We start from the raw sequence: 25953 nt of genomic DNA, 5'->3' as shown, positions 1-25953 counted from the left end.
TATTTAGATATGCAGACAACATTTGTGTTTGTCTTATAAAAAGAGAATTGTCTTGTGAAAGGACATACTTACACTAAAATAAAATATTAAGAAGAAGGAATAATAATAATAATAATAATAATAATAATAATAATAATAATAATAATAAAAATCGAATAATAATGCAGACACAGAAACACACCTGATGACAATAGTGTAGCATTGACGAGTCTCGTAGTCCAAGGTCTTCAGAGTCTTTATCTGATCTCCGTTCCCAGTGAAGTAATCAAGATCTCCACCAACCACAGACAGTGAAATGTTGTCTCCATCATGGTCCGTGGCTGTAACTGTGTGGATGACAGTCCCCACAACAGTGTCCTCAGCCACATCCAGTGTGTCCTGGTGATTTGTCAGCACGGGCGAGTTGTCGTTGACGTTTTCAAGTCGTATGGTTATTGCTCCTGTTGTACTTAGTGGTGTTGTTCCATCATCAAAGGCCACGATGGAGACGTTGTAGTAGCCTACTCCTCCAGTTGCAGAATCTGCATCAAGCGTTGCGGCAACACGAAGAATTCCAGATTGCTCATCAATTGTAAACATGTTTGTGGAACTTCCTGTAGCTATAAATACCGAATATTACCATGATATGCAAGGGTTACCTTGTTGTCCCATCTGCGACACTCAAATAAAATAATGATTCAGACTTGTATAATGTAGTATAATTATTCCTAGGTCCAGAGCTGTTTCTACAATCCTCAGCCATATAAATATATTTGACATAAACAGAGTGTTCCAGATGGGATGAAAATAATACCTGAATATGAAATGGTCCAATACTATCTCAAATGGGAAACACCCGATTAAAATAATAATTCATATTTATCAATGTGACATTGAGCCATTCTTCCGGAGAGTACATAAATTGTTATGATGGACGAGGTGTGCTGTGTATCTGACATTACAGTATGTGTCTGTAGTAGTGTAGGTAGTGTAGTGTACTGGCAGTAGCTACTGTGAATTTCCCTATTAGCTCAGTTGGTAGAGCACTAGACTCGTAGTGAGAGTCCGTGATTCGAATCCCCTCAGTGGAGGTTGATTTTTATTCTGTTACATATGAAGCCAACGTAGGGACTGGGTGTGTTCTTAACACAAGAATACGATGATAACCCAGTCAGGACCTGTAACTGTTCAAGTGTCTGTGTCCCACAGCTCCGGGACGTGGCTTCACTTGAGAGGGGAGTATGTAGTAGTGTAGGTATAAAGTGCTCCTACTGGCAGTAGCTAGTGGGAATTTCCCTATTAGCTCAGTTGGTAGAGCACTAGACTCGTATTGAGAGTCCGTGGTTCGAATCCCCTCAGTGGCGGTTGATTTTTATTCTGTCACATGTCCGAGGATGGAATAGCCATATCCAACTTAAGTACACATGACTTATTATTTTTCATCTCATTAATTGAACGAAAATCAATTTTTTGGTACAAATAGTCCCAAACTTGTATTATTATTTTTATTATTCAATAATATAGATCACCATTAAGCAGCACATATCTGAAAATGGTTTATACTACGTATAAACCCAAAATAACACTATACTTTACCTATTTGGTGAAATAAATAAATCTAAATGACAAAACCGTTTTCCAATATCAAAATCATATCTCTGCATCAGGTAAATGCGAAAGGACGATAGGCAAAGTCGTGATTGCAATCCCATATTACCTGAAACTTGTGAGAGTATTTTGTAAGAAACATATCCGTGTTTTCCGTGATCGTCGTCAGTGGCTGTGAACTGTGTGACGTTACTTCCAGGTGGAGTGAGCTCGCTGATGGTCAAAGGTGAAAACTCGTCATTACTGTCCGGGGTTGGTGAGGACCACACAGGAGAAAACTCGTTCTCTGGTAACACCTGTAACAGGACGAGAAACAAAACGTAAAAACACGTTGTTACTGTCTGGGGTTGGTGAGGACCACACAGGAGAAAACTCGTTCTCTGGTAACACCTGTAACAGGACGAGAAACAAAACGTAAAAACTCGTTGTTACTGTCTGGGGTTGGTGAGGACCACACAGGAGAAAACTCATTCTCTGGTAACACCTGTAACAAGACGAGAAACAAACGTAAAAACGTGTCGTTACTGTCTGGGGTTGGTGAGGACCACACAGGAGAAAACTCGTTCTCTGGTAACACCTGTAACAGGGCTAGAAACAAAACGTAAAAACTCGTTGTTACTGTCTGGGGTTGGTGAGGACCACACAGGAGGAAACTTGTTCTCTGGTAACACCTGTAACATGACGATAAACAAAAGGTAAAAACTCGTCCTTACTGTTTGGGGTTGGTGAGGACCACACAGGAGGAAACTTGTTCTCTGGTAACACCTGTAACATGACGATAAACAAAAGGTAAAAACTCGTCCTTACTGTCTGGGGTTGGTGAGGACCAGACAGGAGGAAACTCGTTCTCTGGTAACACCTGTAACATGACAAGAACATCAACTTTTTCTTACATACAATTAGTCCAATGGATATTTTGACAAAGCTTTGATAAAATGCCCCAATTAATCACATTCAGATGTGCATGTTTTGTTGTTGTTTGTTGTTTTTTGTTTTTGATGGGTGATTTTGTGTGTTTGTTTGAGGTTTTTAGGGAGTGGGTTGGAGTTTGTTTGCACAGGTATCATCTATTCTACACCATGATGCATCCTTCACGTGGAAGACAGCTATACATAATAATAACAATAATTCACTTCAAATGACATTTTGACCGTAGGGATGGCTAAAGGACTAAAAATAAAAAGATGTCAACCATTTACAGGTATCTGCATACCAAAGACCATCTCACAGGTCAAAGTTCGCTGTACACCTAACATCGAATAGCGCATCAAATAGGGCCACAAGTGCCATTTGTGAGATATGTGATACTACTTGCCACCATGTTGTTTCGTTTGGAAAGTAAACTCCTGCAATTTAATTTGAACTATTATCAATGTGCTAACTAAAAGTGTACATGACCTGTAGTGTCGTACTAACATTATGTTGACAAATGTGCGAAACTAGGGTTGTGAAAGATGCTTCCATTTATGTCTTAAACTAACATCTTAACCACCAATCTGATTTACTTGAAGTGTGAGGGGTTGTAGTATTTATATTCATGGTACATTATGTTGACTGAAACACTACATGTAGCAGTTTCATCTTACTACTGTTTACTAGGGGAATTAATTTGGTGGTATACACCCTGCACAGATTAATTGAATAGTTAATGAATATACACATTTATTCATCATCGGATACTGGATGTTAAACATTCCATATTTCTGATATATAGTCTTAAAGGGACATTCCTGAGTTTGCTGTATTATAAGATGTTTCTGACTCATAAAATATTTCTACGATTAAATTTACATATTAAATATATTTTCTTGTTTAGAATATCAGTGTCTGTATATTCAATGTGTTTCTAGAGTCTTAATATTTGTAAAAAGCCCAAACTGGATTTTGTCTTCAAATAATTTCGTACATATGGAAAAAATATATTTTAGGAAATAAAATGAAATTTAACCTAGTACAAATATTAGAACGATCAGAAACACGTTTAATATACAGCCACTAATATTTTATGAAAACAAATATATTTAACGTCCACATTCAAAACAGTTTTTGTAGCACACGCCTGACATGAACGCAGGTGTCGACTTTCATCGGTTACTCCATCCAGTACAGAAACATTTTTTTTTTCCATTTCCAGCAAGGAATCTTTTATATGCACTTTCCTACAGACATTACAATATATACTATGGCCCTTGATATACCAGTTGTGGGCCACTGTTTTCACGGGATAAAACTCATTCAGAGAATGGATCCACTGATGTGGTTTGTTCTTGTCACCAGAGCATCTCAGATGAGTGTTTTACCAACTGAGCTAGATCCTGCCCCCATGTTATTTACCTGTACAGTAATGAAGGTGAGTCCTGTCTTTGCTGTATCTGACTGAGGTTTGTCCACAGCCGTCACAGTCAGGGTGTACTTGTATTTACCTATACAGTGATGAAGGTGAGTCCTGTCTTTGCTGTATCTGACTGAGGTTTGTCCACAGCCATCACAGTCAGGGTGTACTTGTATTACCTGTACAATGATGAAGGTGAATCCTGTCTTTGCTGTATCTGACTGAGGTTTGTCCACAGCCATCACAGTCAGGGTGTACTTGTATTTACCTGTACAGTGATGAAGGTGAGTCCTGTCTTTGCTGTATCTGACTGAGGTTTGTCCACAGCCATCACAGTCAGGGTGTACTTGTATTTACCTGTACAGTGATGAAGGTGAGTCCTGTCTTTGCTGTATCTGACTGAGGTTTGTCCACAGCCATCACAGTCAGGGTGTACTTGTATTTACCTGTACAGTGATGAAGGTGAGTCCTGTCTTTGCTGTATCTGACTGAGGTTTGTCCACAGCCATCACAGTCAGGGTGTACTTGTATTCCTGATTCTCCAGGGATTCGTAGTCTATCTTCGTAGAGTCAGCTATCAGGTCAAGCCCGCTGACTGAAAATTTCGGGTCAACATCGTCCCCACCTGATATCGATAATTCTAGCTGTCCATTGGATCCCGAGTCAGAGTCTGTACACGTTAGCTGTAGTATAACTAAGAACAACAATATAACAGTATGCATAGGATCTGTACATGTTAACTATAGTGTAACAAAGAAAAAGATATTATTGAAAACGTCCATTGACATCCTGAAACTGCTTTTTACTATTGATATGTATTATTTTTACAAGTATAAGTGCAGCAAATGTTAAGTTGGAAAAGAAATAATATATAATCTTAAACATTGTTTTAAAAGGTATCAAACTAATTTTGTGCTCCTTAGATAACATTTCCATACAACTCATTGTAACATAAACGCTATCTATTGGCCAGTCTATAATATTACGTGCACCCATTTTTCTAGGGAGGGGGGTGGGAGCAGGCTGTCTTTTGCCAGAATAAAACGACAATGCTCGAATCTGCATAACAACATAAATAGTCTCAGGTTAGCTCATTTTGCTCGAATATCTGTATAATGTTTGCTCGAATTTGAGGTTTTGCTCCAGCACTGGTGGTGGGGGTAGTTGCCCTGTCCCACTGTCTCGTACGCTTGTCTATATCACACATTACACATATCGATTATATAACTCTAATAGGACTGCAGATTGAGCCTCGTTTAGTGTTGCTGGTAGTAGTGGTTGTGATGGTGGTAGTGGTGGTGATTTCAAGTGGTAACTACTGTACCATACGTACCAGACTGAGTGGCGCCCTCTGTGACGTTCGTCTGGTACGTCAAGCTGCTAAATGTAGGCGGGTTGTCGTTGGCGTCGTTGACGGTGATGTTCAAGCTGACGCTGTCGGAGAGGCCGGCGCTGTCGGTGACTGTGAGCTGGAGCTGGTCAAGAAACGCTACGCCGCTGGCTCCATCTCGGTCAATGCGCCCAGCGACAGACAGTAAGCCAGTCTGTCCGTCTATGGTTACCAGTGCAGCGTGGCTTCCTTAAAAGCGAAATACAATACTGATTTTAAAAATAAATCGTTGGAGGTTGTTGATAAAAAAAACCCCATTTATTTGGCTGTTTTGGGGAGTTGATAAAGTTTTGTTTGTTTCAAGAACAACCGATTATGGATTTTTATAATTGATCATCATTTCTTCAGAACTCATTCGATTATTGTGTTTTATTATTTTATTCGGTCACTGAAACATCAGTAGTGTTATAATTGTCAGTTGAGAATTATGTTTGAAAGTATTTGCGTGATTGAACCTTAATTGGATATAAGCACGAAAATAAGTTGAAATGAAAGTATTTTTAAATTTCACACTTAAAGAGAAAGCTTCATACTACAATACACCTGTCACACAGATATGCATATACTACCTGTCAGTGTGTATGTGAACGAGTCGTCCTTGTCTCTGTCGGTGACGTCAAACACGTTACAGACAGCAGATCCTATTGGTCGTTCCTCCATAACAGCTGCACCTGCGTGTAACGTAATGGCGGGATTTTCATCCACGACGTCTGTTACGTTGACTACTAGAGTTACATTCGTCTCAAATAGTCCATCACTTGCTCTGAAAGATTTATTTTATGAAACGCAGCATATGTGTAAAAACGTGATAGACGTATATGTTATACCCAGTGTACGGGGGTGGGGGGTGGGGGTGGGGGAGGGGTGGCATAGCCCAGTGGTAATGTGTTTGGTTGATGAACAGTCGGTCTAGGGTCAATCCCCATTGGTGGGCCCATCGAACTTTCTCGTACCAGCCAATGCACCACGACTGGTATATCAAAGGACATGGCATACACTATCCTACCTGTGGGATGGTGCATATAAAAGATCCCTTGCTAATAATGGAACAAAATGTAGCGGGTTTCCTCTCCCAAAACTATATGTCAAAATTACGAAACGCTGATGATTAATAAATCAATGTGCTCTTGTGGTATCGTTAAACAAAGCAAACTAACAAACATTGTACTGGCAACAGACATCGTGTTCTATAGTTTGATATAACCAAACATTGTACTGGCAACAGACATCGTGTTCTACAGTTTGATATAACCAAACATTGTACTGGCAACAGACATCGTGTTCTACAGTTTTGATATAACCAAACATTGTACTGGCAACAGACATCGTGTTCTACAGTTTGATATAACCAAACATTGTACTGGCAACAGACATCGTGTTCTACAGCGTTGATATAACCAAACATTGTACTGGCAACAGACATCGTGTTCTACAGCGTTGATATAACCAAACATTGTACTGGCAACAGACATCGTGTTCTACAGCGTTGATATAACCAAACATTGTACTGGCAACAGACATCGTGTTCTACAGCGTTGATATAACCAAACACTGTACTGGCAACAGACATCGTGTTCTACAGCGTTGATATAACCAAACACTGTACTGGCAACAGACATCGTGTTCTACAGCGTTGATATAACCAAACACTGTACTGGCAACAGACATCGTGTTCTACAGCGTTGATATAACCAAACACTGTACTGGCAACAGACATCGTGTTCTACAGCGTTTTTATAACCAAACACTGTACTGGCAACAGACATCGTGTTCTACAGCGTTGATATAACCAAACACTGTACTGGCAACAGACATCGTGTTCTACAGCGTTGATATAACCAAACACTGTACTGGCAACAGACATCGTGTTCTACAGCATATAACTGTACTGTCGTGTTCTACAGCGTTGATATAACCAAACACTGTACTGGCAACAGACATCGTGTTCTACAGCGTTGATATAACCAAACACTGTACTGGCAACAGACATCGTGTTCTACAGCGTTGATATAACCAAACACTGTACTGGCAACAGACATCGTGTTCTACAGCGTTGATATAACCAAACACTGTACTGGCAACAGACATTGTGTTCTACAGTTTTGATATAACCATTTCGAACCACTGTTAAACTTTAAAACGAGCCACATCTATATAAATGCTTCAGGTTGCAGTCTGGTCAACCTGTTTGAGTAATGTATTCTGACACTCATAACTGAGTTGATTTTGGAAAGGAAGACGTTTTATATCTTTCATGAAACACAATTGTAAATATGTCAAATTAACGTTCTATACTGCACACTAAATCATACATCGGCCTCATTAAGGCTCCTATAATCGTGAATTATTCATAACATGGCATTAGTCCATCACCAAAAAATTGGGTCACGTTCAGCCAAACCAAGCAGAAAAAGTGCTCGCTTCAGGTTATGCCAAATGTCCACATCGGGGACCAACCAATTAATTAATGAATGATAACGTCGCTCACTGTCGTTGAATATGGGGCTTGTGTACATTCTGCCAGATCAAGCAGGACAAACGTTCCCTAGACTAGTTTATGCACTTCACGTCTGCATGTCTGCACATACATAGTTTATAAGGAAGGAATTGCTATCATCTGCTAAGAAGTGTCAACAGAACCATAAGAATAACAGTGAAGACATAATAAATCTTACTGTACAACAAGTATGTGAAAGGGTTGCTGCTCAAAGTCCAGTTCCTTGGCCGTGCGAAGTGTTGTACCTGCCACCGTGAAGTAATCGACGTCACCGTCAGCTAGTGTCAACGTCACAGCATCGCCGTCGTAGTCTCTGACGTCGAACAAGTGTACATCGCCACCAAGTGAAATGTTTTCTGCTACTGTTACAACGTCTTCGTGGTTGGCAAACACTGGCGGGTTATCGTTCACTTTGCTTAGAGTCACCCTCACAGTTCCTGTCACACTCTTTGGCATGGTTCCGTGATCGGCAGCAACTATGGTGATGTCGTAATAAGCGACACCGCCTGTGACGTCATCTGCGTCTAAACTGGCGTTTGTGGACAGAAGACCTGACTGGGAGTGGATCGCAAAATGAACAAACTGTGACGTCCCTTTATCTGCAGCACAAAGGAAAAATCTGTTTGAATGGTTCAAATGTTCTATACTGGAATCAATTTCGCAAAACATCGTAAATTTATCTGTCCAATAAGCAGTTATACCTTCCATACATTTAACATTTAATTATCGCAGAAAATTACATCATTACACGAGATGGAGCATTGTAAGGCTAAACAATGAATGTAGTCTTCAAACTAGATGTATTGCTGTTAGAAATTGAACTGTGCTTTAGTCGTAGATTTACGTTTACGGGTAAAACTATGTTTGCAGCGTTTTGTGAAATTACTTTAGAGTACATTGATATCTTCATAGAAGGGACAAGACCACTAGGTATCTCACCATTATTGGGTTTTTTACATAGAATAATACACAAACATTAGCCTATATAGCAATTAATCCGAAAAATGGTTTAACTTCTCACCATAGAAGAAGTTGACAGCCCATGTGACGTCATTCTACTATTCTACTAAGAAAACAAAACAACGTTTACAACATAGTTTGAAATATTACCAGTGTTTACCAAAAAGGAAAACATCTCTCATTAAACCTTGGCTTCCAGAAAACATACTACAAGATCGGGGATTCCTATCTAGGTGCAGGAATCAACTTTGTTTTTACACCACTGGTTATGGGAGTTGCACTCCCATTCTTTAACACAGTCAAATCAGGTTTGATTTGAACAACATAAATTTAACAAGAGGGGCACTCTTTCAATGGGAGTAATTGGCTACAATGTTAGTGAGATCCCACTAAACCTATATCACTCCGCTTAACAACTATAAGGCTGGGTGTGACACATGCATGCGGTCCGACTGTTGCGTTTGATGCATCTATGGCTTACGTTATAGGTATATATACACATACTATACACAATTATTTCATTGCTGCTGGCCACATGAATTTTGTAGATACACGCATCGCACGCATCTAGCTAGATACTATCATTGAATTTAATGTGTTTTAATTTCTTTTTAGACAGACCGCACGCACGCGCCGCACCCATTCTATATTAGCCTGATTATTTATCATATACAGACATCCTAGACAGCATAGGTGAGTATCTAGAACTGCGTACTTCAACTTTAATTGGATATAAGTGAGGAGGGGGAGGGGAAGAACCAATACCTGAGACGATATTATCGATGGAATACGTCATGGAACCATCAACACCAGTGTCGTTGTCGTCGGCTCTGTACGTCTCAACAAGACTTCCTACAGCAACATCCTCTGCGATGTTCACGCCGGGGAAAACACTGGACACATCAGGCTGTGGTGCAATCCACTCCGGTGCAAATTCATTGACTGGAAGAACCTGTGAGACATAAACAAATAACACACTAATATATAGGAAAACAATATGTCCATTGTTAGGGTTGGATCCTATTGCATCAACTCGCATCGAATTTGACAGTCCAGGGGCCATGTTCCCAAAGGTGTCGGTCGTTACGTCATGCCGACGTCGCGAAACCATGCTAACGACTACATAACGAGATAGTGAGCCACATTTAGCCAAAGGTGTAGCTTCATCATCGTTACGTTGTCGTCTAAAGTTTGTCGCAATAAAGGAAATCCCTATGTTGTTGTTTTTTGTTCAGTATATAGGCAATACATTTCTCGTACAATGCACGTGCATGCAGGTCATTTTAAGAAGGTAACATACACTGTCGGTAACCACTGAAGAAGAACAAAGAGAAGGATTTTGGTCACAACCAACGTCAGTGAGGAATGTTGACGTAATTCGTCGTAAGTGGCGTGATTGAGCATCAGTGGAATTTACTTGCCAAGAATTAGAAGCATTGGTTGATTCACAAACAATTCACCATCACACCATTTACGGCAAGTTCAGTGACGATCTTACAGATAATTATAATAATACGTGCATGGATTTCGGTCAAAGCCAGTGTCAACGTGGCATGATTACATAATTCGTCGTAAGGGGCATGATTGGGCATCAGTCGTCAAAAACATGGAACAAAAACGTAGGCGGAAAACAAAACTGGGAGAGGTGGTCATATTAGTATATATGCCTATTATTACCATGATACCTATAGAGGAAAAAGGTATGTGCATCTTGGGTGAAACTGCCACAGAGGGAATAACTAGAGGAAATGACACTTCATCGAGTTGTGACTCATCTGCATCTGTACGTGCACCTGAATCTGCATCTTCATCTCCACCTGAACCTGAACCTGCACCAAGTTGTCCAACCCTTGACTCTATCAATAAAGGCATTAAATGTACTACTAAAACAGTTAAAAGAAGCAGGTCCCGCAGTATGTCATCCAGTCCCAAAACATATTTTCCAGTACAGCATAATGATAGCTTCGGGAACATGGCTCCAGCACTTTAACCCCTTGACCACCAGGATATCCGCAAAAAAACACAGAAGAAGCCCCATTAACCCATATTCTGTACATGTAATAACTTTCTATATCCAAAGGTGGATACAGCATTTTGTGAAATGGGAAGCAGTTTGGGCTGGGTGTGTGTTGGTTGTATAATATACTATATCTTGTTTGTTTTGCTTAACGACACCTCTAGAGCACATTGATTAATTAATCATCGGCTATTAGATGTCAAACCGTTTGGTAATTCTGACACGTACTCATCAGAGGAAAGCCACTACATTTTTCCTAATGCAGAAAGGGATTTTTTATATGCCCTTTCCCAGACAGGAAAGCACATACCACGGCCTTTGTCCAGTTATGATGTACTGGTTGGAACGAGAAAACCCAATCAGTGGAATGGATCCACCAAGATGGTTCGATCCTGAACCATAAGCACCTCAAGCGAACACTCAACTGACTGAGCCGCCCCGTTTGTTGGTAAGGTATGACTGGCTGATAAAAGGGGATCACCTATCTCTCATACTACTGCTGGTTTCGTTGGTTTTGTAAGGTAAAATGGATAATGAGCAACGAGATACGTCACAGAATCTGAACAGGAAAATAGTTACATTAATCAAAATCATATCTCTGTACAAATAAGAGTCAGACGGACGTTTTGACAAGGCAGTCACTGCTACCATGTATCGATGCGACATACTATGCAGCTACTCCCATGTCTAGTTTGACAAATCTAAGCCTACACAAGACAAGAAGTCAATGGATTTTGAGACAACTGTAATTGCGTGCGCTCACGGTTGAAACACTCTACCTGAACAATGACCACTGCTACGTCTGTTCTCGCTAGTCCACTCTCTGGAGAATCTCTGGCCATTACGGTCAAGACGATCGTGTGACTCGGTGACGACTCTTCGTAGTCGACCATCACGCCATCTGTGTATAGACCCATTTCTCCAACCCTAAACCAGCCGCCGGAGTTCCCGCCATCTAGCGATAACGTCACGTTCCCGTTGTTTCCTGGATCGGCGTCAGAGCAGTTCAGTTCCAACACCAGCTCACCTAAAGTGATAGAAAACAGATCAGAGAACAGCGCATTCATTATGGCTGTTCAGCAGCGGCATATGAGGATAATACAAGACATAATAATACACGTGACAAACGTCTAATATAGACGAAACACCTGACTCACCATTCACAAAAATCATCACAACCTTGTCAAAACATCAAAGCAGAGATAGTCATACAATTTTGAATACGATAACTGTTTTGTCATTCAGAATTATTGAAGACTTTGAGTCTATTGTATGTTATGTGACATATTAGAAACCAGGCTGGAAGGGTCAGTTACGTGCTCGGGTATTTAGTGTGAGGAGATCGGTTAAATGATAATAAAATGATTTTTCTTTCCTCGCCTTATTCCATGGGAAGGTATTCGAGTTGTAGTTATGTAACTCGAGTGTCTTCTAGTTCTGATTAGGCATCTCACCACTATTTTTTTTACATAGCCGAGCATACAACATTAGCCTAACTTTCTACCTTAGAATAGAATAAACCTTGACTGTGACTGCATTAGGAAACTCGCTTCATTTTATATTTTATATGAACTTTCACACATACAGAAAAGCACATATCACGACCTTTGACCAGTTGTGGTGCACTGGTTGGAACGAGAAAAATAAGTTGAATGGATCCACCGACGTGGTTTGATCCTTCGACGCAAGCACCCCAAGCAAATATAAATGAATGAATGGATGAATGAATGAATGAATCACAACTCACCAGCTGGAGTGTTTTCTGTCACGTTGACGGTGTAGACATCTTGTGAACACTGCGGGGTGTTGTCGTTGACGTCGGTTATCGAGAAGACGAGGTCCTCGCTGTCGGTCAGACCCGCCGAGTCCTGCACAACCAGAGTGAGCTGAGTTAAACTGGAGCGTCCGTCCGTCCCGTCGGCGTCAATCAACTGTTTGATTGACAGGCCGCCCGTCGTCGAGTTGATGGTAAAATACTGTGAGTCCGCGCCTGGAGAATATTAATCATAGAATAATGTCCAAAACTCTCCGTTATCGCTTTGACAATATAGACCTTTCAAATGTCTTTCAAAATTGGATTTTTGATAACGTTAACACTTGTGGGCATTATTTTACATACATTATTATCTCGTTAGATATTTATATTTGGATTTATTTATTTATTTTATTTATTTATTGATTACTCATATTTTTTGTTGTTGTTGTTGTTGTTGTGTGTGTGTGTGTGTGTGGGGGGGGGGGGTCCTTATTTCTTTAGGATTTTTTTCTATTTTATAAATATTTTACTTTTCCTTCTTTCTTTCCTTCTTTCTCTTCCTTCCTTTCTTTCCTAACTTAGTTATTTACCATCTGTTTATTTTTTAATTAAAGTTAATTCATTTTAATTTTAAGGTTAAAGTTGTTCTTCTACAGGCCCAGTACCATTCAGGGAATATGTTAGAACGTCATCTTCATCATCGTCAATAACAGTGAACACTTCACCGATGACCGTTCCTATGGGCAGTTCCTCAAACATGACGAGAGGGTTGTGGACCGTGATTTGTGGAGACTCGTCTACCACGTTTGTCACCTCCATCGACAGAGTGGCGCTCACTGTATGGTTGCCATCATGAACGCTGAAAAGAAGTGAGCTGTTGGTATAATGATCAATGTGTTATACGTGGTAATAATAATGCTGCCATCATTTTCATCATTATCAACGTAGAAAAGAAGTGATTTGTTCACATATTATAATGGTCAGCTACGTTATACGTAATTAAAAAATATATCATTGTTGTTGTTAATGATGGTGATAGTGGTGAAGATGATGGTGATGACGGTACTGATGATTAATGATGATGATGACAATGATGATGATGATGATGATGATGTGTTGAGTCCATACTCTCTCTCTCTCTCTCTCTCTCTCTCTCTCTCTCTCTCTCTCTCTCTCTCTCTCTGTCTGTCTGTCTGTCTCACACTATCTTTCTTTCTCACATAGTGCATATATTACAAAGGTTATAGAGCAAGACAGTCACTGATAAACCAGTTTGCATTTGTCGTCTCTTTTTATGTATGAATCTCTCTCTTTCTCTTTCTCTCGGTGTCTCTTTCTCTCTGTCTCTCTCCATGTGCCTGTTCCTCTGTGTTTCGCTCTCTCTTAAACAAAAAAACACCAAAAACATCCAGCAAACGTCATAAAATCCCCAAACACCTCATAGCCAGAAATAATTAGATAGAGGATCTAACGCAATAGGCTAAAGTATTTGATATTATGTTTAGATGAAGAATTATCAACAGTATAATATCTAAGGAGAGGTTGGGTATAGATCAGTTGGTAAAGCACTCGCCTAAGGTGCAAAGAGATCGCATGATCCATCACCCTCTATGGGATCTGGGTTTTCCCATCTCAACCAGTTGGTCACGACTGGTACATCAAAGAAAGTGATATATACTGTCCTGTCTCTGGGAAAGTGCGTATAAAAGATCCGTTGCTTGTTTATTGTTTAGAGTCGCTTACATTCGTATGAACTGCATAATGTAGGTTAAACTAGCACTTAAAAATAGATCCGTTACTTGCTAGCTGTTAGTTAATGTATTTCTATTTACTAATATCATGTTGTTGTATATTGTAAACTATTGTACAAACTGTTGTATATGGGCCGATGGTCTACACATAGAAATGAGAAAACTCTATAAATAAATATTCCTTTCCTTTTAATACCTAATGATTGTTGTCAAACAGCGTGTAACTTCATAGTCCAATGGTTTAGCTAGTACAACACGATCACCGGAAATAGTGAACATGTCTGCGTGTTCTCCAACCACAGACATAGTAACGGTATCCCCATCATTGTCAGTAACAGTTACCATGGTAACCAAGTCACCCGTGGGCGTGTTTTCCGGAAGCGTAACATTGTAAACAGATTTGTCAAACTGAGGTGGGTTATCGTTCACGTTATTCAGGTTAACCCTTAATGTCCCAGTGACACTCTTTTTAGGAGTGCCATCATCTGTTGCCATGACAACGATATCAAAGTATTTAAATCCCCCGGTGGCGGCATCTCTGTCCAATAGTTTGACTGTACGTAGAACTGGGTTCGTACTCCCAAGAGAGAAGTGGTCGCTAACAGAAGAACCATCGTCTGAAAAATAAGACTCATATTTGGATTAAACTGTTAGTTTAAAAAGAAAGAAAATACGCAGAGCCGGTTTAAGGATTCGCGGGACCTGTAGCACAAATAACAGGCTATATATTTTGCAACACCCTCGGAGAGAAGGGCGAAATGACCTGGACCCCTGAAACGTGGGGACCATAGAACGTGCTACATGTGATATTAAGATAAACCGGCTCTGAAAAACATATATAATAATAATAACAAAGCACATATAAAAACCAACATAAACAAGACCACAAAGCAAACTATTCTTTAGAAATCAAATGCTAAATTAAATGAAGATAAATCAGTTTACTGTGTGACGAAATAAATACGAGGTAAAAAAAATAATAATATGTGTTGTTTTAGGTGGTAATGTTAAAAAGACTGAAAAACAATTAAATATTTTCGATTTGTGATTTCAAGCTAACGTATAAACGAAGTGAGTTTTTGTTTTAAATGATATAAAATATAATTATTTACACCATGGGAAATATGTACAGGGTATTTATATTTTTTCGCGTTTTTGTTTTGTTGTTCAGTGTATTCTTAATGACCTTTGTCGTGAATGGCAGTCATCTTACAGCTGGAAAAAAAAAAAAAAAATGTTTTATTTAACGACGCACTCAACACATTTTATTTACGGTTATATGGTGTCTGACATATGGTTAAGGACCACACTGATATTGAGAGAGGAAAACCGCTGTCGCCACTTCATGGGCTACTCTTTTCGATTAGCAGCAAGGGATCTTTTATATGCACCATCCCACAGACAGGATAATACATACCACGGCCTTTGATATACCAGTCGTGGTGCACTGGCTTGGACGAGAAACAGGCAACCAACGGGGATGGATCCCAGACCCGACAGCGCACGGTTACGTCCCGCCCCTCTTACAAGTTAAAACAAAATGGTGACGCATCGTCCTCGAATGTGACAATTCTGACACCGATTCATGCCAACAATCGCGACAGGTTCAAAACATTATTGGTCTTGTGCAGAGACACGAACTATTTTTGGCCTTGTCATCTGGGGGTGGGGTAGGGTGGGGGGTGGGGTGGTCCAAATGTGATTACTCATCTCTCCTTTTAAACAGCGCGCCTCTTACAGATGAACACATCATGCTCGAATTTACAAAAGGGGGAGGGGACCCCTGGACACCCCCCCCCCCATGGATCCGCTACTGTGGGGTACTGTCGCAGACTCGTTAACAACCATGGACCCGAAGCAGAAATTTCACTTTCTTATGTTTAAATATGCAGTCAGGTTTTTTATCTTTCCCTTACGTCGTATTTCGAATTTGTTTTAGGAATTCACATATAAGAAGACAATGACATCATAGGTGACCTGGGCCCGTGCTTATAAAACTTTTAGAGTCCAGACTCAATCTCAAATGACGCCACACGCATGCAATTTGTATGGCGTTGCCATGACGTTACTGTCTCAGACTCTATTAGAGTCTCGAGTCTAGACTCTAAAAGTTTTATAAGCACCAGGCCTGATCTGAAATATTTTAGCACGTGCTCACCAGCTGTCACAGACACTATTTTATAGGTCAATGAGCCATCTTCTCCGAGGTCATCGTCGGATGCCGAGAACGTCTGTATTATTGTATATGGCGCCACATCCTCGTCGTAAGTCGTTTCCGGAAACGCGTCACTCGCGTCTGTTACAGGACTTACCCAGACAGGAGAATGCTCGTTATCTGGAAGAATCTAGACAAGAATTCACAACACGTCTTCATTATCCTTTTATTTTAAAAATATATTTATATACTGTAAATATTGTAAAAGTGACAGACTCTAGGGATTTAAAAAAAAAATACTACCGCGTATTTATCACTATTAGATCCGTTTTGATAATTTAAATCACACATTACTTATATATATTTTTTTAGATTATCCATTTTGGGGAGATACGTAGCCTAGTGGTAACACGCTCGCTTTATGCGCAGTCGGTTTGGGATCGATCCCTGTCGATGGGCCCATTGGGATATATTTTGTTCCAACCAATGCACCACGACTGGTATATAAAATACCGTGGTATGTCCTATCCTGTCTGTGGGATGGTGCATATAAAAGATCCCTTACTAATAATGGAAAAATGTGGCGTGTTTCCTCTGATGACTATGTGTCAGAATTACGAAATTACCAATAGCCGATACTCATGTTTTTGTTTCTCTGTTTGTAGTGCTCTAGTGGTGTTGTTAAACAAAACAAAGTTTAACTATTAGAGATTGATAATTGAATTCAGGCATTACTTACATTTTATTGTTTAGATTATTCATTTCCCTACATCCCAGTGATTCTGGTCATTCTAGTGTTTCAAACACCGCGTAATGCATTTTTATAATTCTAAAATTCCACATACCTCTGAGAAGCAGTGATTATAGAGATTAGTCTATTTTTAAGGGTATTTCCCCTGTCCTTGTTTCACTATATTGTAACTTTACACAGCCGGAGGGGGGTACTTGGGGTAATAAATTTTAGGCAAAGATGAATGTTACTTGTAGAATGCAGGAAACTGCATTTCAGGACATCTAGTTTTCAAAATTTTACGGGGGAGCATACCCCCGAACCCACTAGAAACTTTGCTTCTTTCGATCTCAGTCAGCCCCGCCAATGTCTACTTGCTTCCGCCGTGCCTATTAACAAAACGTAGAGTCCATGTTTAGGGGCTGAAACTAGGGTCTTCGGTTTTAATGCCATAACAGTCAAACTGAACTGTAAACAGAACACGCATACTTTTGTAATACATATGCAAACATCCACTAAGCGGTTTGTTTCTTCATAATGTCATGTAAAAAAATTCATTTATTTTGAACATTTAATGGTTCTCTGTATCAAATATAGCTGAACGGGTTTTGTTCATGGTATTGTACATTAGACAGCTACCAATCACATCTACGAAGTTTTATCAATATTAATCAAATAAACGGGCATAGCGTGTGTTCTGGGCCTGAGGAATAGGGATTCGAATACGAATCTAGTGGTTCATTTTGTTTACATTTCACCCTGGACACAAATATGAATAGTCTAATAGTCCCGCTACCACCCCCTCCTGTCCCCGCTTCCAAGGCATCTGGAATCATACCCTGGCCCGTCCTAAGTTCTTCAGTATGAAATGACAGAAGAATGGATGTAAAGGTCCAGAGTGGTACTAAAAGCATCTACAACAACAATAAATATGAATGACGAAACCGTATTCAGATATCAAAGTCGTATTTCTGTACAAGACAGTCTAAAGGACGTTAGGCGAAATCGTGATCGCTTTTATGATCCACTATCAAGTGCCCGTCCTTAGGAAAACAGACACTACATTTGGAGAAATGTAACAAGATGGTTCATCCCTACTGAGCCGCCCGTAGGAGGACTGCCACTCCCAAGACTAGCTTAGAAAACCCAAAATTGCACAGGATAAAGTTCAATAAGCCTATAATTATTTATATTTTTGGATCCACCAATTTTAAAACAAAAAAGTAAAACCAATATTCGGTGGGTCTGCACAATGAATATACAAACAACAACATACCTTAACTGTAACTATCGTGGATGCTGTATACGCATCTCCCTGTTGTGGTTGGTCGACGCAGTATATCGTCAAGACATACCTAAACTCGCTTGTGTTAAGCGCCTCGTAGTCAACGTCACTGGCATCAACATACAAGTCTTGTCCAATGAACGAGAACTTGGGACTTGTGTCGTCACCGTTGGAAATGGATAGCACGGTGTCCCCGTTGACGTCATCGTCAACGTCCGTGCAGATCAGCTGAAGGAGTTTTATTCCTGTCACGAATAAGACATTTGTTTAGAGAAAGTTCAATTTAATATTATGATAAAAGAACACGTTTTTACGTATTTCAAAGACCATCATAACTTCACCACATGTCTTTGCATAAAATATTTTAAGAAAGATTTCAGTTCAAGAAATTTAATTTAAATAATTTGATAAAAGAACAGGTTTATATCAAATTTCGGAGACTATTTTATAGTTTCAGTGTGAATCAAGAAATATTTGACTTACAAAGATAATCTCTCGTTTAGTAACACCTATTTTATTCTTTGAAGAACGACTACGAATACCACACTGTTTAAAGGCAATGAAGCAGTCTTACTTGGCGTCAGCTGGGTGTCATACCTGTACGCTACTACTACTACTACTAATTGTGGAACCTGGTTTACCAGCCACGGTGACATAGTCGTTAGCCATCGGCCTTACCAATAATAAATAATTCCCTTGAACAAATTAGAACCAAAACATTTTAAAAGAAGATAATGGAATCTGATAAAGCAGTGGTCCTCTAGAAACCTAACTGTTTTAGATAGAATTACTGTCATTAAAACGTTAATAGTTTCAAAAATTACTCATCTACTCATTTCATGACCAAATCCCCCTGATACAATAACAAAACAAATTAATGAAATGTTATATAATTTAGTATGGCAAAATAAACGAGAAAAAATAAAAATAAAAGAGATGTATTAGTACAAGACGGAGGTGTCAAAATGTTACATTTATTAAATTTTATGATGACATTAAAATCAGCTTGGATAAGAAGACTTTTTGTTTCCAATACGAAGTGGACGAATCTATTTGAAGCAGTAACAGGAATAAAGACAAAAAAATATGTTTAAATATGGAGATTATTTTATCGAGGTTAAAAAGAAAAAAATAACAATTCTTTTTGGAAACAAAGTTGGCTAAATATTCAACAAAAACAAATCCATAAAGATAAAGAAAAAATAATGAGTACAAATATATGATACAACAGTGATATAACTAAAGATCATAAACCAATATTTTACCAAAATATATTGAAAAAGAAATTCTCTTTGTACAAGATCTACTGAAGAAGAGTGGGCAGTATATGAGTTACGAGAAATGTAAAACCAAATATAATGTAAAATCTAATTTTTAGAATATTGGTATAGGAAAAATGGAAAACCAATTATTAATACCGTCTAATAACCCTATTCTACCTTTCAATCTAAGAATATTTTTAAAAGATCAAAGGGGAAGTAAAGAAATGTATAAACTATTAAATTATAGTACAGCTGTTCCTACGTTACAAAGACAATATACAGAACTAGGCTATACTCTATCTTCACAAAAATGGGGACAGTTTTATAGTTTACCATTTAACATACTGAAAGATAAATCATTATTGTGGTTTCAGTACAAAATTCTACATAGAATAATAGCAACAAATACTTTCTTACATAAAATAAAATATATTGATTCAAGCAGTTGCAATTTCTGCAAATCCCAGCCAGAACATTAGAACATATATTTTATGAATGTTCAAAAGTTAATGAAATTTGGAAAATAATAGAACAATGGATACTAAAGAAAGAAGAAATTCAATTAGACAAAACTCCAATTTTATTTGTGACCATAAAACCCCCCACAAAAAATGGTTTTATAAACTGGTTAAGTTTAACATAAAATACTATATATATATATATATATATATATATATATATATATATATATATATATATATATGTGTGTGTGTGTGTATGTGTGTGTATGTGTATGCGTATGTGTATGTGTATGTCTATATATATATATATATATATATATATATATATATATATATATATATATATATATATATACAGAATAAAAATGCAAATGACTAATTTGAGTAACGATGAAATTAATATTAAAAAAACCCCATACAAACTGAAAAGTATATATTTTGTAAAAAATTTAATTTTATAGAATATGATGAACTGTGGGCTCCTTGGCATTTTAAAAAAAATCTGTTTAAAACAACAACAACAACTAGTTTGGAAACCTCTCTCTCTCTCTCTCCTCTCTCTCTGGTCCTCTCTCTCTCTCCTCTCTCTCTCTCTCTCTGATCACGTCTAAGTTTATTAATTATGAACTCTCTCTCTCTCTCTCTATCTCTCGGATATCTGACCCTGTCAACAGTAACATTATAACTGTGAAGAAACTGATATCTGGTCCTGTCAACAGTAAGGTTATAACTGTGAAGAAACTGATATCTGACCCTGTCAACAGTAAGGTTATAACTGTGAGGAAAGTGATATCTGGACCTGTCAACAGTAAGGTTATAACTGTGAAGAAACTGATATCTGACCCTGTCAACAGTAAGATTATAACTGTGAAGAAACTGATATCTGGTCCTGTCAACAGTAAGGTTATAACTGTGAAGAAACTGATATCTGACCCTGTCAACAGTAAGATTATAACTGTGAAGAAACTGATATCTGACCCTGTCAACAGTAAGGTTATAACTGTGAAGAAACTGATATCTGGTCCTGTCAACAGTAAGGTTATAACTGTGAAGAAACTGATATCTGGACCTGTCAACAGTAAGGTTATAACTGTGAAGAAACTGATATCTGGTCCTATCAACAGTAAGGTTATAACTGTGAAGAAACTGATATCTGGTCCTATCAACAGTAAGGTTATAACTGTGAAGAAACTGATATCTGGTCCTGTCAACAGTAAGGTTATAACTGTGAAGAAACTGATATCTGGACCTGTCAGCAGTAAGGTTATAACTGTGAAGAAACTGATATCTGGTCCTGTCAACAGTAAGGTTATAACTGTGAAGAAACTGATATCTGGTCCTGTCAACAGTAAGGTTATAACTGTGAAGAAACTGATATCTGGTCCTGTCAACAGTAAGGTTATAACTGTGATGATATCTGGTCCTGTCAACAGTTTATTTGATATCTGGACCTGTCAACATTAGTACATTCTGATATCTGACCCTGTCAACAGTAAGGTTATAACTGTGAAGAAACTGATATCTGGTCCTGTCAACAGTAAGGTTATAACTGTGAAGAAACTGATATCTGGACCTGTCAACAGTAAGGTTATAACTGTGATGAAACTGATATCTGGTCCTGTCGATAATAAGGTTATAACTGTGAGGCGAGTGATATCTGGTCCTGTCAACAGTAAGGTTATAACTGAAGAAACTGATATCTTGCCATTTCAACACTAAGGTCATAATTATTAGGAAAGTAATATCTGGTTCTATCAACAGTAAGGTTGTAACTGTGAGGAAAGTGATATCTAGTCCTGTCAACAGTAAGGTTATAACTGTGAGGAAAGTGATATCTAGTCCTGTCAACAGTAAGGTTGTAACTGTGAGGAAAGTGATATCTAGTCCTGTCAAACGTAAGGTTATAACTGTGAGGAAAGTGATATCTAGTCCTGTCAACAGTAAGGTTATAACTGTGAGGAAAGTGATATCTAGTCCTGTCAACAATAAGGTTATAACTGTGAGGAAAGTGATATCTGAAAAACCTGTCAACAGTAAGGTTATAACTGTGAGGAAAGTGATATCTGGTCCTGTCAACAGTAAGGTTATAACTGTGAAGAAACTGATATCTGGTCCTGTCAACAGTAAGGTTATAACTGTGAAGAAACTGATATCTGGTCCTGTCAACAGTAAGGTTATAACTGTGAAGAAACTGATATCTGGTCCTGTCAACAGTAAGGTTATAACTGTGAAGAAACTGATATCTGGTCCTGTCAACAGTAAGGTTATAACTGTGAAGAAACTGATATCTGGACCTGTCAACAGTAAGGTTATAACTGTGAAGAAACTGATATCTGGACCTGTCAACAGTAAGGTTAAGGTTATAACTGTGAAGAAACTGATATCTGGTCCTGTCAACAGTAAGGTTATAACTGTGAAGAAACTGATATCTGGTCCTGTCAACAGTAAGGTTATAACTGTGAAGAAACTGATATCTGACCTGTCAACAGTAAGGTTATAACTGTGAAGAAACTGATATCTGACCCTGTCAACAGTAAGGTTATAACTGTGAAGAAACTGATATCTGGTCCTGTCAACAGTAAGGTTATAACTGTGAAGAAACTGATATCTGGACCTGTCAACAGTAAGGTTATAACTGTGAAGAAACTGATATCTGGTCCTATCAACAGTAAGGTTATAACTGTGAAGAAACTGATATCTGGTCCTATCAACAGTAAGGTTATAACTGTGAAGAAACTGATATCTGGTCCTGTCAACAGTAAGGTTATAACTGTGAAGAAACTGATATCTGGACCTGTCAGCAGTAAGGTTATAACAGAAACTAATATCTGGTCCTGTCAACAGTAAGGTTATAACTGTGAAGAAACTGATATCTGGTCCTATCAACAGTAAGGTTATAACTGTGAAGAAACTGATATCTGGTCCTGTCAACAGTAAGGTTATAACTGTGAGGAAAGTGATATCTGGTCCTGTCAACAGTAAGGTTATAACTGTGAAGAAACTGATATCTGACCCTGTCAACAGTAAGGTTATAACTGTGAAGAAACTGATATCTGGTCCTGTCCAGTAAGGTCATAACAGTAAGGTTATGATATCTGTGTCAACAGTAAGGTTATAACTGTGATGATATCTGGACCTGTCAACAGTAAGGTTATAACTGTGAAGAAACTGATATCTGGTCCTGTCAACAGTAAGGTTATAACTGTGAAGAAACTGATATCTGGTCCTGTCAACAGTAAGGTTATAACTGTGAAGAAACTGATATCTGGACCTGTCAACAGTAAGGTTATAACTGTGAAGAAACTGATATCTGGTCCTGTCAACAGTAAGGTTATAACTGTGAAGAAACTGATATCTGGTCCTGTCAACAGTAAGGTTATAACTGTGAAGAAACTGATATCTGGTCCTGTCAACAGTAAGGTTATAACTGTGAGGAAAGTGATATCTGGTCCTGTCAACAGTAAGGTTATAACTGTGAAGAAACTGATATCTGGTCCTGTCAACAGTAAGGTTATAACTGTGAAGAAACTGATATCTGGTCCTGTCAACAGTAAGGTTATAACTGTGAAGAAACTGATATCTGGTCCTGTCAACAGTAAGGTTATAACTGTGAAGAAACTGATATCTGACCCTGTCAACAGTAAGGTTATAACTGTGAAGAAACTGATATCTGGTCCTGTCAACAGTAAGGTTATAACTGTGAAGAAACTGATATCTGGTCCTGTCAACAGTAAGGTTATAACTGTGAAGAAACTGATATCTGGTCCTGTCAACAGTAAGGTTATAACTGTGAAGAAACTGTGAGGAAACTGTCATAGTAAGGTTATAACTGTGAACAGATATCTGGTTATCAACAGTAAGGTTATAACTGTGAAGAAACTGATATCTGGTCCTGTCAACAGTAAGGTTATAACTGTGAAGAAACTGATATCTGGACCTGTCAACAGTAAGGTTATAACTGTGAGGAAAGTGATATCTGGACCTGTCAACAGTAAGGTTATAACTGTGAGGAAAGTGATATCTGGACCTGTCAACAGTAAGGTTATAACTGTGAAGAAACTGATATCTGACCCTGTCAACAGTAAGGTTATAACTGTGAAGAAACTGATATCTGACCCTGTCAACAGTAAGGTTATAACTGTGAAGAAACTGATATCTGACCCTGTCAACAGTAAGGTTATAACTGTGAAGAAACTGATATAACTAAGGTTATAACTGTGAAGAAACTGATATCTGGTCCTGTCAATAGTAAGGTTATAACTGTGAGGAAAGTGATATCTGGACCTGTCACTAGTAAGTTTATAACTGAATAACCTAATAGCTGGTCCTGTCAACAATAATGTTATAACTGTAAGAAAAGTGATATCTGGTCCTTTCAACACTAAGGTTATAACTGTGAGCAGAGTAATATCTGGTCCTGTCAACAGTAAGGTTATAACTGTGAAGAAACTGATATCTGGTCCTGTCAACAATAAGGTTATAACTGTGAGGAAAGTGATATCTGGACCTGTCAACAGTATCTGGACCTGTCAACAGTAAGGTTATAACTGTGAAGAAACTGATATCTGGTCCTGTCAACAGTAAGGTTATAACTGTGAAGAAACTGATATCTGGTCCTGTCAACAGTAAGGTTATAACTGTGAAGAAACTGATATCTGGACCTGTCAACAGTAAGGTTATAACTGTGAAGAAACTGATATCTGGACCTGTCAACAGTAAGGTTATAACTGTGATATATCTGGACCTGTCACTAGTACCCTAATAGCTGGTCCTGTCAACAATAATGTTATAACTGTAAGAAAAGTGATATCTGGTCCTTTCAACACTAAGGTTATAACTGTGAGCAGAGTATATCTGGTCCTGTCAACAGTAAGGTTATAACTGTGAGGAAAGTGATATCTGGACCTGTCACTAGTAAGTTTATAACTGAATAACCTAATAGCTGGTCCTGTCAACAATAATGTTATAACTGTAAGAAAAGTGATATCTGGTCCTTTCAACACTAAGGTTATAACTGTGAGCAGAGTAATATCTGGTCCTGTCAACAGTAAGGTTATAACCGCTGGTGTCCTGTTTGTGTTATGTGTAACATACGATCATATTAAGACAAAATAACAAGGAAAATGGCCTAGTATACTAGTACTGGAGTGGCAGACTAGTACTGGAGTGGCAGCACAGGATAGAATAAGGTCTCAAGTAAATTAAAGTTTGTTTTGTTTAATAACACCACCACTAGTAGAGCAAACTGGTTGCTTTGTGACCAGCTATTGGATGTCAAAGATCTGATAATTCTGTCGCCTAGTCTTCAGGAAAAAAACCTGATTCTGATATTGGACATGTAATTCCCACGGACAGAAGAAAACATACCACGGCCTTTGATATTCCACACGTGGGGCATTGGTTATTTTATATTTCAAAGTAATAAGTCCTAAAAACAAAATTATAATGCATTTTGCGTGATCATGTAAACTTAACTACTGAATATACATTCGTGTTTCCTCATCTGAAGGAGTCTAGTGTTCCCAATAGTCTTCAGGCGTGGCTGTAATGACTTCATCAGCCACCACTATTTACGTGCTGCCGACGTGGCTATATTTTGGGGCTGAAAAATGTGTGATTCTGTAGCATCCACTACTCACGATTAACATGTTTAAAGATTCATACAGAGTGAATGCGGCGCGTGCGTGCGGTCCGACTGTTGCGTCTGCGGCTTGCGTGTTGGGTATACACACCATATACAATTATTACATTGCGACTGGCTGCATGCGTT

At 38.6% G+C, this 25953-nt stretch overlaps 1 protein-coding gene across 1 annotated transcript in view; it reads right to left on the bottom strand.

The window, feature by feature from the left end:
- The window catches only part of LOC121380721 (cadherin-23-like), a 31210-nt gene extending 27049 nt beyond the window's left edge, over window positions 1-4161 (bottom strand). Inside the window, exons 1-4 of the mRNA XM_041509672.1 lie at window positions 3922-4161; window positions 2301-2446; window positions 1697-1977; window positions 182-599 (exon numbers count right to left, since the gene is read on the bottom strand). Of these exons, the coding sequence (XP_041365606.1) occupies window positions 182-599; window positions 1697-1977; window positions 2301-2446; window positions 3922-4161 (1085 nt within the window). The remainder of the gene's footprint in view (window positions 1-181; window positions 600-1696; window positions 1978-2300; window positions 2447-3921) is intronic.
- Between the last annotated feature and the right edge of the window lie 21792 nt (window positions 4162-25953).

The sequence above is a fragment of the Gigantopelta aegis genome, chromosome 9 (assembly GCF_016097555.1).
Source record: "Gigantopelta aegis isolate Gae_Host chromosome 9, Gae_host_genome, whole genome shotgun sequence".
Taxonomy (NCBI): Eukaryota; Metazoa; Mollusca; class Gastropoda; order Neomphalida; family Peltospiridae; genus Gigantopelta; species Gigantopelta aegis.
This window is presented reverse-complemented; position numbering and strand designations above follow the sequence as displayed.